We start from the raw sequence: 17,321 nt of genomic DNA, 5'->3' as shown, positions 1-17,321 counted from the left end.
TGATTTTTACTTGGTATACTTTAAATTTGTTTATTTTAAAGCCTATGATTTTTTTTACAGAAAAAAATAGAGAAAATAGAAATAGTAAAATTTGAGGGAGAAATTTTCTAAATCCAGAAGATACAGAAGGAACCATTCATTAGATGGTGGTGGGATTTCCAGTTAAAATTGTTTTTAGTGGTGGAACACTTTTCTTTTTTTTTTTTTTTTTCTTTTTTTTTTTTTTCTTTTTTTTTTTTATTAAATTTACTGGGGTGACAATTGTTAGTAAATTTACATAGATTTCAGGTGTACAATTCTGTATTACATCGTCTATAAATCCCATTGTGTGTTCACCACCCAGAGTCAGTTCTCCTTCCATCACCATATATTTGATCCCCTTTACCCTCATCACCCACCCCCCACCCCCTTACCCTCTGGTAACCACTAAATTATTGTCTGTGTCTATGAGTTTTTGTTTCTCATTTGTTTGTCTTGTTCTTTTTGGTTTATATACCACATATCAGTGAAATCATAGGGTTCTCTGCTTTTTCTGTCTGACTTATTTCACTTAGCATTATACTCTCAAGATCCATCCATGTTGTCACAAATGCTCCTATATCATCTTTCCTTAACGCCGAATAGTATTCCATTGTGTATATATACCATAACTTCTTTATCCATTCATCTATTGAAGGACATTTTGGTTGTTTGGTGGAACACTTTTCAAAAATGCAATCTTCTAAAGATATCCAATATATAAAAGAGATGAAAGTAGAGATACTTTGGTTGAGGACAGTGAGGGATGTGAAGGCCACCTATTTGTACTCCCTCCCCCAAAATACCCCTAGTATCCAATGACATAAACCTAGAAGTATTTTACAGAAAAACATATGGTTGCTTAAAAACAAACCTATTTCAAATACATTAATACGTTAACAATAGGTTCTGTGGCCTTAAGCGAAAGTGTGTATAAGGAAACCCCTTTCACCACAGGCTAATTGATGTAAACAAGTACTGACTCTCCAACTAGAGTGCTTCCTATGTTACTTACAATTCACCCGAAATATTGAACAATATAACCCTCCTGAGTCTAAAGATTAAAAAATGAGCGTCAAAAAGATCCAGCCCTAAATATTTTCTTATCTTTTACTCAAGTACTAAATATATGCTCCCAAATATACATGAATATAATTATTATAAACATGCAGTTAGGATACACATAGCATTTAAAAGTAATAGATGAAAAGTCTATACTGTACCCATGTTTTAGTGTTTATAGTTATGGTACTCTTAACATTCAACCTTTTCTTGCCACATATTTATGTCAAATTAGAATTTAATCTGAATACCTTATCAATGTATACTGGATAATCACTTGAAACCAGATTCTGACATCTTTCTCGATTTCCAATCATCTTTCTAAATTCAAAGAGTCTGTTAGGGGGGAACAAAAGGAAAAAATTCAGTATAACTATTATATTGAGACTGATGAATAGTGATTAAAAATTAGCAAGTCCAGTTAATAAGACATGTTAAAATTTAATTTTAATCATCAGAGAAAAAGATTAGACTGTTGGTTTTTGGCAAGCTGGCCTTTTATCTCAGGTGAAAATTAGAAATATCGTTTAGAAAGTAATTAACATATATAGGACCAAAATTAAAAGAACCAATCTTGAAATTTTATTTTCTTAAATCCTTATATTCCCATGAGCTAAATGGTAGTATGTTCCAGCTTTATAGTCATTACAAATTCAATTTACCCAAGAATGCTCAGTCCCTGGAAATTCTAATCAACTTAAAAATTATTAAAGGTAAAAAAATCTTGTTTATATTTTTGGAGAACTCTTTATTTTTACAACTGAATTACTTTTAAAACAGTTCAAATTATAAGACTTAAAACGAGAGAAATAATTAAAAAGAGAAAATGAAATCATTTCATTTTTATATAGTTTAATACTTAATTTTCCAATCATTTTACATTTATAGTAGAGGGCTTTAAAACCGAAATAAAATTTTAAATGTTTACTAAAATAATAAACTAAGAACAAACATTTAGAAAAAAAAATGCTTACTTTTTGAGATCCTCTGGCCTTCCCCATCCTCTGATAAAAAGTTTTGTGAGGAGAAGTCTCCGGTATAGAACATCTAACTTGCTCACACCCATTAGTAGTAAACCAACATCTGTGAAACAAAATTTTAAATTATTTTATTTTAGGCAGGTCAATTTTCTAACCATCTCTTTAAATATCAGGTAAAAATTAAAAACTGATCTACTGTCTTAGCAACTTTCAAATATATAATATAGTTAACTAGAGTTACCATGCTATATATTACATCCCCAGCACTTATTTACCTTATAGACCTTAAAAGTACTCATCATAAGAAAACAAAAATGTAACTATGTGAGGTGATGGATGGTAACCAAACTTACTGTGGTAATCATTTCACAATATATACATATATCAAATCATTATTTTATACACTTGAAACTAATGCAATGTTATATATCAATCATATCTCAGAGAAACTGGGAAGAAAAATTAAATATTGAGATTAAATTATGAACCTTGAATTTATTCTTTTGGTAATAAGATACAAGACAAAGGAAAAAAAAAAAGGAACTGGGATGAAAGAAAAAGATTAAAGAGAACCCTGAGCATCACTAAGCTATGAATTCTACTAGGGCACAATCTTCCCATGCTCAGCACAGTGACTGACAGAAAACACTCAGTATTTGCTGGATAACTATATTAGTAGCTAAAAGAAAAAAAGAGAAACAAACAAAAATAGTAGTGCCAAATACACAATACTGTACACTATTTGCCAGGCACCATTCTGAAAACTACACACACACACAAGTTCACATTTAAGCCCCCCAAAAACTGTATGAAGAAGGATCTATTATCCAAGATGAAGAAACTGAGGCACAGAGAGGGTAGATGATTTACCTAAGGTCACACAGCAAGTGGGAGACAGAACTACGACTGAACCCAGGCACATAGCTCAAGGTCTGACTACTACACTACACTGCCTACTACTGTGCATGAAAGGTAATAATTAATACTACTACTTGTGTATCTCTTATATTTCCCAAATATTTCTAAGGTCTTCCCCTTCTCTTTCACGCCCCCCCCACCAATATATCTACCTCTGTCTTTTCAAACTGAATGGTGTAGTTTTGATTAGGCAAACCCTGATTCAGCTTCAGAGTTTATTCTATTTAGAAAAATGAGAAATGAAAATATGTATTTCCATCAATGGGACTTAATAATACTTATCTATTACTTTGAATGTTTTTTTGGAACCAGCACTTATATTTTTGCTCTGATTTGTAACAAACTACAAGGTTAACTTAATGCTTTTCTTTGTTTGCATAGGTGTACAATCTAACTCCATCAATTAGGCTGACACTTCACTGTTTTTATATCTGGAGCGGCAAAACCACATTATACTGTCTCTCACAAATATCAGGACCAAGAACAAACATTTACTAGAAATGTACTTGTTAGGCAATACACTTTAGCCAAAGTATGGCATTTAGTGTTTTGTTTTTTTTTTTTACTACCAACCATCCACCTCTCTTTTTTCCCAATTTCCATGTGTTACTCAATTTTACTCTACATAAAAATTTGGTTTTGGCATAATAATGCTAGGGAAAAAAACCATAATGCATACCCAGCTTATTATAATATATATATCTACCACTATATATAAACTGGTATCCTGATTAGTAGACTCCTATGAATTATCATTAATCAGTTCACCATATCTAAACCATTCTTGGACGGCCTAATAGAAACTTAAGTTTCTGAACTTTGAAGAATGAATATCGCTTTTTTTCATTCATGCAACAAGTATTCAGTGCTTACTATAAGCCAAGCCCCATGCTACAAGATGATTAGGAAACATTTTTTTCTCTCATGGATTTTAGTGGAGGAAAACAAATTATTAAAAAAAAATAAGCAAGTACAGATGACGTTATGATGAAATTATAATATAACAAGCCAATGTGATGAAGAACAGAGGGCTCCTTTGATAGTCAAAAACAAAAGCCTCACTTAACCGAAGAGGTACCGTTTAAACCAAGACCTACATGACAAGAAGAGCAGCCAAGTCTTTTAATTGCAAATCTCATTAAAACCACACACCTCCTGAAATCTACTCATGTACTACATACGTTCCAATGAATCTTTTAAAAAATTATCTAGTCAATGGGTAAAGCATAGGTACAGATAACATATTAGTCTCTTCTTTGTGATTCAGAAATGCTCACTGCAACATTTTCAAATTTGAACAATATAGAAATATATATATGTAGATATATATTAAAATAGGAAAAAATAATCTTATTACCGCTAATTGTATTTTTCAGAGCTATTTCGTAATAATAGCTTGGGTTCTCTTCTTTCTGACCTTTTTCTTATTGATGTTACTTATTTACCTTCACACACTTTAAAAAATTTATGAGTTATGTAACACATTTTTGGCAGAATTCAGACAGTATAAAAATATAGAATAAACATGAGAAGTCGAAGCTTCCTCTCCTCCAAAAAGGTAACCTTTGTGAATGCTGTATACCTGTCAGCCCTTGTTCTATCCATTTACACATGTGCACATATTCTAAAGTTTTTTGATGTTTTTAAACCCAGAAGAGATCTACTATGTTATTTGTATTTTGCCATTGCTTTTCCTCATCTTTCTTATTTATAACTATTGGCAAAGCTCTTTCAATTTCATTTTTTTCTATTAATAGGTGTTTAGCCCCTTTATATTCATTATTATGATAATCTTTTGGCTTTAGTGCTTTTTTGGTTTTATTGATTCTTTAGTTTTTAATTTTTTTACATTTGAATGTATATAAATTTGAAATAGTTATATTTAAGGTGTGCTGTATCATAATGGCTAAGAACATACACATTAGGGGCAAACTCCCTGGGTTGAATCCTTTACTATATGACTCTGCACAACTCACTTATCCTTTCTGTAACTCATTTGTAAAATGGGTTAATGACAGCACTTACCTGTTAGGATTGGTATGAGAATTAAATGAGTTATTATATATGAAGCTTTTAAACCGCGCTTTGTAAATTTAAGTGCTGTACCTACTAATAATAGCAACACTATTACTAATTAGCCTTATAACTTTAATACCTAAACTTGTATTTCCATGTTCTACAGTCTTATTAACTCCTGCTGATAAATAATGACAGATATTTGTTCCCTTTTCCCTACCACCCAATTTTTTTTTAATTTCCCCCGCTTCTTTTGCTTCCCCCCCACCTCACTCCAGTTCAAGCCATTGTTTCTCAGTCTTAGCTGTGGAGGGCGCAGCTCACTGGCCCATGTGGGAATCGAACCAGTTACCTCGACATTAGGAGCACGATCCTCCAACCACCTGAGCCACCGGGCTGGCCCCCCCACCACCCAATTTTAGTTGACATTTTTTACAGCTTATCTTTATATACCTTTAAATATGCCTATATCTTTAGTCTCTGATTTATCACCTTTAAATGGTATTTCTGACACTGACTGTGAAAGATGAGGAAATCTGTATATTTCAGTACTTTCCACGTTCTCTCTTTTATGCTTCTAACTCTTGTAAATTTTATCAATTCTGTGTTGTTAGAGGTTATATTTATATTCTTAGTCTTAGAGATGGTTATATGCAGTGATCATTACCAATCCTTTTGCAGTAAATGGAAAATAAACAACAAAAACATCAACAGGAACCAAAAAGAATTCTTAAGAACATGAATATATATACTTCAGAGGGGTTTGCGGTAAGAATATTTTAGATTAATTTACTGTATTAACTAACTAAACAGAAAAGACATAGCTTAAAGATATAAAGAAAATAAAAACTCCCAGCATTTGATAAAATTCAGCCTACAGAAATAATAATAAAATCCAAGAGAGGCAAAAAGTATTAGAACTTAATTATACAATAAATGGTGCCAGGGCAATTGGTTATCCACATGGAAATAATTTAAATTGAATCCCTACACCTTATAGTAAATACACACAAAAAATTCCATGTGGATTAGGCTTAGAGAGCTAAACCTCAAAAGCAAAACTATAAACATTTAGAAGACTACACGAGAGGCTATAATCAGAGGACAAAAGCAAAAATCAATTGTAAAAAATCTGTATGTATTCATTTATTTGCTATTTCTAACAAAAAATATTTTTAAGATTCCCTTACAATAGTCTAAAAATTTCAACAGGCTTCAAACCTCAAGGTACTTTAAAAGTTAATCCAGAAATTACAATAGCATAAGCTTCAAAATAGCTTATACTTACAAATGATGATAAAATACATTTTTTGATTTACTTTAACCATTTCACAAGAGTATAGTCAATTTTTAATTATAGTCAAAATTTAGTGTTAACAATGGAGAAACGTAGATATTCTTTAAAAATTGATTTCCATAATTTTTTTCTATTTAGTTGATTTGCATTGCTAATCATAGAGGGGAAATCTTGTTCTTAGTTTTTATGGCAATGGTTAAAAATCTTTATGTGTTCTTACTTACACCTATCAACTCTCATTTTCAGTTTATTGTATGGGGGGCGGGGTGCAGAACTAAGAATCCCTTCACCTTAATGTACCAACCTCTTAAATGACTCTCCCTCACTGAACAATTTTTACAGATTTTTAATGAAATTATATGCTATTTTAAGTTTTCCTCAATTACACATTTCTACATATTTTGCAACAAAGTGATATTCTGACACATTAATACATAGTTTGCTGAACAATGTTCGGCTGTTGCCTAATGAAGTCCAATTACTTTACGCATTACCTATGAAATATGAACACCCAGACCCGGACTACCAGGAAATGGCTATCATGAAACGCTACATCACTTGAACTTGTGGAGAGGTTTAAAGATGGCATAGAAAGGGAAAGCTTGGAATGTTTTCCCAAGTGAAGATTTAGGTGTTCACTACAGTTTGTAGTAGTTGTTGCTGTTCATGTAAATTTTTTAAAAACTTAAGTAAAACTTAAAAATGTACAAGTCGTAAGTATAACTTGGTTCATTTTCAAAAAATGAACAACCTGTGTTTTATATAATGTGATTATTATAGTTAAAGGTGCTAGTAAGGAGCAGGAAAAGCTGTATAAAAAAATTAAAATTTTAACAGTCTTCAGAGATTAATCAGGCAGATATTAATGGAAGATACACAAACACAATAAGGGAGATATGAAAAAAATGTGACATACTCAAATAATGTAGGGGGTCAAATTACAGGAAAGATGTCATACTTTGTGTGTATGATTAACTTATCCAGTACAGACTTTAAAGATTCATAGTTATTTTCTATAGAGTTAGGATTTTCAGCCTTTATCTATCAAATTAACAGCAAAAAGGTTTTACTATTGCATTAATTTTTAAAATTGGTTTGACAATTTTTCTGAAATGTTTATATAATCAAACCAATCCATCTTACCACATCCAATACTACTCCCTAACACACTGCAGTAAGTGTACAATTCCTTTTTTTCCCGAATGTTAAATTCCTTTTTCTCATTGGAGGTCACAATAAAATAGAGTATTTTTCTTCTGTTTACTAACCAGATTTCCAGAAAATTATTTTTTCTCTGTTCTCTAATTCACATTTTTAAATCTAGAAATATTTTATAAACTTAGATTTAGTTCTAAAAACCCATATTTTATTTTTAAAACCTCTTTTAAACAGCTCTTGCAACTGTTGAGTGTTTAAAAGTCTACAATTAGTTTTCCATATATATCCCATTTGTGTTTGTCATGACTTATATAATATCCTATTTGCAACGTAACTGATCGGGTGTTCAAACCTTATAACGTAGTAGCACTGTTATTATATTTTTTAGTCTTTCCATTCAGAGTTTGATTTATTTCTTCTGTTAATATTTTCATCCTACCCTTTAAATTTTATTCTATCCTTAAAGTGAGTATCTTTATTAAATACGTTACACGACTAACAAATTACTTAGTATTTGTAGTAACTACTAGGCATGGGATGCCTTTTTCTTTATATTTTTTCTTTAGTTGAATATTACTAACTCATAAAAGAAGAGTTTATTTTAGATTATTTTCTTCCATCCTACAACTTTTGTATTAGAATTGCATTCTGGGAATGAATGTATCAAATATTTAGGAGAGACTTATTCCCCTCTGGTGGAATATGCATCTCCTGACCATACCGTGCTATTCCCCGAATTTATTATTAGCTAAACCACATCAGAAACCCATGATCACAAGTCATAAAGTGAAAAAGTTCCACACATGTTATCACCTTACAAAATTAAAGTTCTCAATCTATTATTCTAAACATTTTTACAAGCCTACATTTAAAACAGATTTCTGATTATATTTGAATAAATTTTTTCAAAACCTAATTGGGAAAGAATATTGACTTTAAAGTAAACAAAAAAAAACAACTAAAGAATATTTGAAAAAATGATTTTTACTTAACATATCCAATTACTAACGGGAACTACAAAAAGATACCTTGTAAAATTCTGCATGGAAAAATATTAAATAGATGAAATGAACATAAAATTTTAGTTTCTGTTGTAATGTTATTTACAAATAGTGTCTCAAATGAGCAATGCTAGAAATCGACTAGAGGAGAGATCGTGCAAAGTTTTTCTATGAAGGGCTTTATGGTAAATATTAAAGGCTTTGCAGGCTAAGAGGCAAAATCAAGGATGTTATATGAGGTTATTTAAGATAGCAAGAAAGAAAACTAATATTCACATATTTTTTTATTGAGGACATTCAACATATAATAATGTGTAAATTTTTGTAACACGGTTAAATTTTTGTAATAAGAGCAGTGAAATTTTTTTCTTGGGATTTTGCTTAATGGGGGTTCAAAGTTGGTGCCTCTATCATCAGAGCAGCAATGTTCATCTCTAAAAACTATTCTTAGCTTTAGGCTATATGAAAATAGACAGGTTGGCCCATAGGCTAGACCCAGTTTGCTGACCCCTAGGCTAGAAAATCAAATAAATCATAGGTATGTCATAAATGGCACAATGTAACAAAGACAGAACTACAAAACACTATATTTATTAAAATTATAAATTATCCCAATCCTATCAAATAGCATAAATAAAATACAAATATTGACTTTAAGAGAATTCAGTATGTCACGGGATAGACCTAAAATTAGTATTCTATCTAAAATAAACACTAGTTATTTAATTAGCCATGTCTTCTCTGCCTTCTTAAAATTTAGAATTTGGTAACTAAAAGGTGGAAGCAATCCAAGTGCCCATAAATGAAGAGATAAGCAAAATGTGGTATGTACATACAATGGAATATTATTCAGCCTTAAAAAAGAATGAAATTCTAACATGCTACAGTGAACTCTGAGGACATTATGTTTAGCAAAAAATGTCTGTCATAAAAAGACAAAGAGTGTATAGTTCTACTTATATGTGGTAGCTAAAGCAGCTTGATTCATACACAGAAAGCACCATAGTGGTTACCAGAGCTGAGAGGAAGGGGAAATGAGGAAGGTTATTATTTACTGGGTATAGAATTTCAGTTTCACAGGTGAAGAGAGTTCTGTAGATGAATGGTGGTGATGGCTGCACAACAGTATGATTTCAACTTAATATCACTGAACTATAAACTTTAAAATGGTTAATTAAGATGGTAAATTTTATGTGCTATGTACTTCACCACAATAAAACAACTGGAAAAAAAATTAGAAATTGAAGTTAATTTGATAAGCCTCTTTACACAATAGTTCAGAGGAAGTAAACTGATACTTTCCTTCTCCACAGCATACTCAGTAAGCAGAAGTAGTTCACTATTCTATTGCTCTTAGAACAGAACTGTCTATTATTCTCTTCAAAAATGACCACTGTATAATTTATCTGAAGGCTTGTTAAGGTCTTTAAAAGACTTGAAGAACAAATCTCTTGAACCTGGTTGGTCTCACCCCACATCTTCTCACTTGCCCTTTCTTGAGAATTAGTTTCTAAGAACCCAGCCTACCTGGGTTTTCTGCTTCAGGGTCTCATCTAGCCTCCATTGAGGTGTCAGTTGGATTGTGTTCTCAGGTGGAAGCTTGGATGGAGAAGCACCTGCTTCCAAGCTCACTCAGGTTGTTAGCAGAAATCATTTCCTTGTAGCTATAGGATTGATCACTTCCAATATTTTGTTGTCAGCCAGAGGACCAGCCTCTGCTCCTAGGGGCTTTCCATGGTTCCCTATCACATGGCTCTCTTCACGGAAAGTTCACAACATGGCAGCTTACTTCTTCAAAGCCAATAGGAGAATGAGAGTTAGTATGCTAGCAAGACAGTCTTACATAACTTAATGTAACCACGGGGGGTGTCATACCATCAACTGTGCCAAGTAACATAACACAATCATGGGAGTGACATCCAATCACCTTTGCCGTATAATATTTGTTAGAAGGCAAATCACAGGTCCTGCCCACACTCAAAGGGAGGGGATTACACAAAGGCTTGACTATCAGGCGTTGGGATCCTGAGGGTCATGTCAGAGTCCTCCTTAGATTTGAGTAGAATGTCCGGGCTGACACCCTCAGGACTTTCAATATCAGAGGTGACAATTACCTCCTTCCCATTTTCCTAATAGGAAAACAAATTCCATAGACTTGACTAACATTTGTTTAAAAGTGAGCTCTTAAAAGTTTGTCTAAATCATGCACATATAATTCCATTCACTTAAAATTTTTGCCCACAAAAACAAAAAATCCCCCAAAACAGAAACCCTTTCCTCTTAGTAATTTGTTTATTAAACAAATGGTAAAAGGGAAATGGCTTTTGAAATGCTGCCCTCGTTATATACATTTTCTACTTTCGTGTAATTATTAAAATCAAGGAAATATGGGTAGTTTATGTTTAAATTGCTTGACTAGCTTTTTCTTGAAGGGTAAATATCACTGTGTTATAATAAAGAATCTATCTGGTCTTTAACCCCAGTTCCTGGCCTGGAACTCCTAAAACCCTTGGAATTTCCTGAGAGGAGTGAGTTTGTTTTGCTAAGGAGGGGACTCCCAGTGAGCCCCTAGATAGTCTCAGGATTCTTTCTGGCTGGTCACCAGAAAAGACCAACCATTTGATTAGAAGGTTGACTTTGGGGCACTGACCTCCAACAAGGGAAGGGAGCTAGAGACTGAGTTAGATCACATGACCAATGAGCCAATCAATCATTAGCGGCCCAGTAAGAACTCTGGGCATTACTTGGTATTGTTTCTTGGTTAATGAACATGAAGTGTGGGAGGGTGATGCCCTCCCCTTGGAGAGGGCATGGAAGCTCTACATTCCCTCCTATACCTTGCCTCATTCCTCTCTTCATTTGGCTGTTCCTACATTGTATCCTTTATAATAAAGCTGTAATCATAAGTATAGTGGTTTCCTGAGTTCGAGTTGTTCTAGCAAATTACTAATCCACAGAGGTCACAGGAACCCCCAGATTGGTAGCTAAATCAGTTACAGTGTGGCTGGAATCTGAAATAATAGCATCTGGAGGATTGAGCCCTTGACTTGTGTGATCTGCGCTAACTCCTGTGGTGTAAATCTGAGTGATTAATGTCAAATTGAATTGAAGTATACCTACCTGGGGTGAAAAATCGAACAGTTTATTTTTTACTCAATTACCAAAACTGAATTAGTGCTCCATATTCCAAACAAGAGGCCAGCCCTTTTTATATGTTTAGATATGCAACTCTATTCAGTAGGGTTCTATAGCATATGGAAAGAAAATTCTGTGAGATGATGATTTTAATTATGGTATTCATTGGGTCATTCAGGAATTGTTCAAAAAATAGCATGGATACATTTTTGTGTAAATTTATGGAACTGCAGTAGAACACTGCCACATCATTATAATGCAGCACTTCATTGTCTGTTGGAAGTATTACAGGCCACTTATTTTCTCCATAGTGGCAGGAAAAGGAAGGCGGTCAATGTCTTCCTTTGCAATACCCATGGCATCAACAGCAAGAAGTAGATTCCGTGTTATTGTAAACACATATAATATATATATATATATTATATATATATATACACATATCAAAATTTCAACACTCATATTTGACAGTAAGAAGTACTAAACTGATGTGGAGACATCCCATTTTTTATGCAATATTCTTCTATGTTGGTAACAGATAAAAACAAAGTAAGACAACTACAAAAGTAGAAAGTTGCAAGGGAAACAAGCACGAACCTGAGAACAATGAACTCTTCAAATATTTTAAAAAGTTCAGTCATTTCTGATTTTCAACCCTTTATTAGAAAAACTTTCCAAATCCTTTAATTCCATGTAATGTAGGTCGTAAGAGTCAGTGCTCCAAATCTAGAGCCAGCATATCCCTTGCTATATTTACATGTCAGTGAACAACGGACCAATGAGGAACAGAAAGCAAATCAAACACACACATAAGTTACTATCATTTGGTTCTGGAGTTTGGGGTTTCACAGATGTTCTTAAATCCCATGTCAATCCTAAGAACAGTGCAGACCAGAGTTTCTGGGACATCCTAAACCTGTAGATTTTTCTAGCAGGACTAACTTCTATCCAATGCCACCATAAAAAGATAATAATGCATGCCCAGGGGAAAGATACCTTCAATTTACCAAAAGTAGGCACCATCTGGAGCCCCCACATCAGGCTGGTCTGACACTAGTGAGTTTCTGCAGAAACATGACCCACTTTTGAAGCATGTACCAAGCCAAAATGACACAACTGTCATCTACTTTTACATAGCCAATGAGAAAAAGAAAAACAAAGTGAAACAAAAATAGAAGTTCTTGTATACTGCCAAGGAATGAAAAGTCTTTCCTAAAAATGAGCTCCACTGCCAAAGTGGCACTCAACATCTGTTATGCCATCTAGTACTTTTATCTCCTATTACTCTAGTGCTTAAGCATTTAAATGATGAAACCCTAACCATTTCTGGACTTTTATTCTCATATAGTTGATACATATCTCAAAGGCACAAATTAAATTTTTTAAAAATTATACCATTAACTTTACTCCACAAAAATACAGAACTAATTATCTTATAACTTCACTTTTAAATCACTTATTTTCAATACAAGCTTAAGTAGCAAAAAAAAAAAAAAGAAAAAAAAAAAAGCGGTTTAGATACCTCAGACGTCCACTATTAAAATCTATTACCGGGAGTAGCCGGATGGCTCAGTTGGTTAGAGCGCAAGCTCTCAACAACAAGGCTGCCGGTTCAATTTCCACATGGAATGGTGGGCTGTGCCCCCTGCAACTAAAGATTGAAAATGGCAACTGGACTCTTGGCTGAGCTGTGCCTTCCACAATTAGATTGAAGGACAACAACTTCAAGCTGATGGGCCCTTAGGAAACACACTGTCCCCCAATATTCCCCAATAAAAATTATAAAATAAAAAAAATCTACTACTCTCCCTCAACAAATTTAATTATTTTAAATCTTATACTGGAGTAGGAAAATTGCAGGTTTATTTGTTCATTCATTTGGAGGGGTGGATATGTATTTTACGCAGTCATCTGAGGAAATCCATCAGCTGGACTGTCTCATATTCTTATGTGAAACATTCGGTAAATAACCTAATCTCTTTTTCAACTTAGTTTTTCTGTTCCATGGGTTTATTAAAAAAATAATTCTAAAGGTTTTTAAAAGTGTTTACTTTGTTTGGATGCTGTGTGTTCCTAAGAAATAATTTTTTCTTTTTTCTTTTTTTAATCGGTACAATACACAGAGCTTAGGTGTCACCAGGTTTACACGTGATATGGGAGAGCCCCTAACTATAAAAAAAAATTTTGGGGGGAAGGGGAACAGGACTTTATTGGGGAACAGTGTATACTTCCAGGACTTTTTCCAAGTCAAGTTGTTGTCCCCTCAATCTTAGTTGTGGAGGGCGCAGCTCAGCTCCAGGTCCAGTTGCCACTATTAGTCACAGGGGGGGCAGCCCACCATCCCTTGCGGGAGTCAAGGAATGGAACCAGCAACCTTGTGGTTGAGAGCCTGCACTCCAACCAACTGAGCCATCTGGCCACCAGGGAGCTGAGCTGCAGCCTGGGAGCTGAGCGGCCGCCCATTGACCCCACTCTAGTTGTGGAGGGCACAGCTCACTGGCCCATGTGGGAATCAAACCAGCAGCCCCGTTGCCCAGAGCATGCGTTCTAACCAACTGAGACACCCATCCGCCCCAATATAATAATTTTAAGTCTCCTTTTCCCTCATTTCTTAGCTCCTTAGCCCCTGACTTTGAATATTCTTCTAATCAGTTTCTGAATCCTAAAGATTGCTCCTAGCCTGAATCACAGAATGTCTCTCACCCCTGCTTCAGGTAACTACTTAAAAGCCTGTGACTTCCCAACATCTCCCAAGCCATTCCGGAACCCCCAGGCCAGTGTATTTGTTGATTGTAATCACTGAAGTCTCATGTTCTTTCCGACCCATTCTGGGCCCAGCTACTGGACAACTGAGGCCACCTAAATGACTTGGTTGAATGGCCACAGGCTCTATAGAGCTAATGGATTTAATTAAAACCTTTTTTTCCTCATTCACGGGGATACAGAGGATACCCCAGCAAGGTTGCCAGTAGCTACCAAAGAAGCCAGTGCAGTCTTCCAGGAGGATCTCGAGACCCATTCCTCTCATCTAAGATCATATAGGGCAAGAGTTCCATGAATCCCCCAATAGGTAGGGACAGCTCTAGCCCTTGCCAGCAGGAAGCAGATACAGGAGAAAAGACCTTCTGTCCCTCAACTTTCCATAAAGATTTTATGGGGATCACGTCTCTCAAGGGAAAAACAAGGCAGGCAGTTAGACATCAGTGTATAACCTACAGAATGCAACCGCCCAAAAGACTTCCCCTTTTCATTGTAATTATCTACCCCTATGAGGAACAAATGGGTACAAAATACCCAACTAGATTAAACCGGCCACTCACACCTGCACAGTAAAAGCCACAACTACCTTCATTTCACCTGGGCCTCATTATACCATCATTATAATAGCATCCATATGCCCAGACGTTCATTAATATCATTTTAACAGACTAAATTCTGGGAAGGAACATGCACAGTCTAAAAATATGAGGTAATAACCTCTTGTCAATCACAGATATCAATCAAGTGATCCCACAAGGAACAATCCTTTTTTTTTCTAGATAAAAAAAGATAAAAACTCCTAAGTTTTCGCCAGTCAGGTCCTTCTTTGAGCCTTGAGCCTCTTCTGTTACTCGGCCCACTCCAAATACTTTTTCTCCTAATAATGCCAGCTTGGGCCCTTGAGCCATTCTCTTCTAATAAACTGCTTTTTCACTACTTTACCTCAGTATCTCGTTCAATTCTTTGCTCGAGATGTCAAGAACCTGGACACACCGCTGAGGAGGGCCCACCCTCCGGTAACACTGGCACTCCATCCCACGTACTATTTGTGCTCTAAAGTCATCGCTTGGAGGCAGCAATGGAAAAACAGCAGTGTCAGAAGACCTGGGTTCCTCCACTAGCTGTGTGACCTTGAGTAAGCCACCTTAACCTACAAAAGTGGAATAATCCCTGGCCTAATACAAAATTATTTCACTTCTACAAAAATTGGTTACCTGTTATGATATATTTTAAGAGATATAGGAAAAGATTCGTCTTCACATTTTTTTCACAGAAAGGCTAGTGGTGAAAAGCACAGGTTTTATAGTTAGGAATCCCATGTTTCTTGGATTCTACCTGTGTTGCTTATTTATTTCATCTCCATTCTTTGAATTTCCTTGCATGCTCGAGACAATCCCACCTCAGAGGGCTGTTGTACGGATGAAATGAGGTAATTCAATAAGCATTCATTCAACATACATTTATTTAGCAACCATTCTGCTTGGTACAATATGGGTTAAAAGTCTCTTTTAAAGTATGTATATAATAGTAAAATGTATTATATATTATATATATATGTGTATATATATATATATTCTCACACACACACATGCACCATACACTGTGCTAGACGACTCCGTGGATTAAAAAAGAAGCTGACAATACAGTAAAGCAACATTATGGCAAAATATTCTTGTTTTTTTAACCATGTACCTTCTTGGAATCAATCATAGGAATCTGATATGTTTGTGTGAGTTGCTAACAAATTTGCAAGACTGAATCCAAGTACAAAATGTCAGTTCTGGATTCAGAAGATAACTCTGAAGTAATGGAAAACACATTTCAAGTTTAGCTGTTTACCAGTGGAATGTGTCTGATAGGATACACCCAAGAAGGTCACAAACAAGACCAAGGTCAGAAATGATGGCATATAGTACACATCATGTAACTAGTACAGGGCCCAGTATAGGGTAACTGCTCATGAATATTAGCTGAAAATAACTGAATTTGGATCCAACTCTGCCACTCTCACACGGAGTGACTCTGGGTAAGGTATTAGGACTAAGGTCCTTCTCTGGACCTTCGTTCCATGTACAATAAAAATGTGTCAGCTTTACCTATTTCCTAGGACAGCTGTGATCAAATGAAATTGCCTGAGAATGTATCAGTACTAAGAAAAGAGTTATTATGTATGATATGATACATATGACTACTGCCCCCGATTAGTTTACAAGCCTACTTGTAGGAGTACGATGTTAATATGCGAGCACCAGGAAAGACACAGCATCAAGATCTACTGGGACAAAACCCGTAGTTTCTAAAACTGTCATCTTCCTTATGATGAAAGGAGCTAGTCCTTGCTAACCCCGAGGTTACAGCAGCAGGCTCTGCCGAGTGGCATTTCGCCAGGCTGATGACCCCAGTGGGCGCGAGCGGCTGTGGAGGTGGGCATCGGGAAATTAAGAGGGGCTGGACCCCATCTTCAGGCCCCATGCAGGCCCTAACGAGGCACCACGGGTACGGTGCCTGTGTCGTTAGTCGAGCGAGAAAAAGCGCGCAGCCACTTCCACCCTCCTTGGAGAGAAAGGACCGCGCGCCAGCGGGGCTCCAGCCGAGCCCGGCGCCCCCCGTCCCTGCCTGCGCCCCGCACGCACGCCGCGCGCCGAGCGGCCTGACCCCGCGACTTACTGGACGCGGGGCGGGCGCCTGCTCTCCAGGTGGCCGAGTCTCCCACACCGCCGTTCCCTGGCTCCCGACACTCGCCTTCCGGCCGAGCCCCAAACGCAGCAACAGCAGCCTTTCCAAGAACGCAGGGGTCAGGAGCCTCAGACAGCCAAGCACCCGGAGTCCGAAGAGCCGGGGCGCGGCGGCCGTTTGGACACGCCCCCGAAGCCGCCTCCGCGCGCCTCCTCACCGTCCCGGGAGACCCGAGGCGCGGCCCCGAGGAGCAGGACGAGGACACAGGGCCCCGCCCCTGACTCCTCCCCCCGGCCCCGAGGC

General features: G+C 36.1%; 1 protein-coding gene across 1 annotated transcript in view; it reads right to left on the bottom strand.

Annotated features, from left to right (window-relative positions):
* Nucleotides 1–17,300, bottom strand: part of ABHD18 (abhydrolase domain containing 18) — a 40,517-nt gene extending 23,217 nt beyond the window's left edge. The window contains exons 1-3 of the mRNA XM_081076398.1: nt 17,010–17,300; nt 2,055–2,163; nt 1,332–1,416 (exon numbers count right to left, since the gene is read on the bottom strand). Of these exons, the coding sequence (XP_080932524.1) occupies nt 1,332–1,416; nt 2,055–2,146 (177 nt within the window). The 5' untranslated portion in view covers nt 2,147–2,163; nt 17,010–17,300. The remainder of the gene's footprint in view (nt 1–1,331; nt 1,417–2,054; nt 2,164–17,009) is intronic.
* Nucleotides 17,301–17,321: the final 21 nt, after the last annotated feature.

The sequence above is a fragment of the Rhinolophus hipposideros genome (genome assembly GCF_964194185.1).
Source record: "Rhinolophus hipposideros genome assembly, chromosome: 16".
Taxonomy (NCBI): Eukaryota; Metazoa; Chordata; class Mammalia; order Chiroptera; family Rhinolophidae; genus Rhinolophus; species Rhinolophus hipposideros.
The sequence above is the reverse complement of the archived record's forward strand: the minus strand, read 5'-3'. Positions and strand labels throughout refer to the sequence as shown.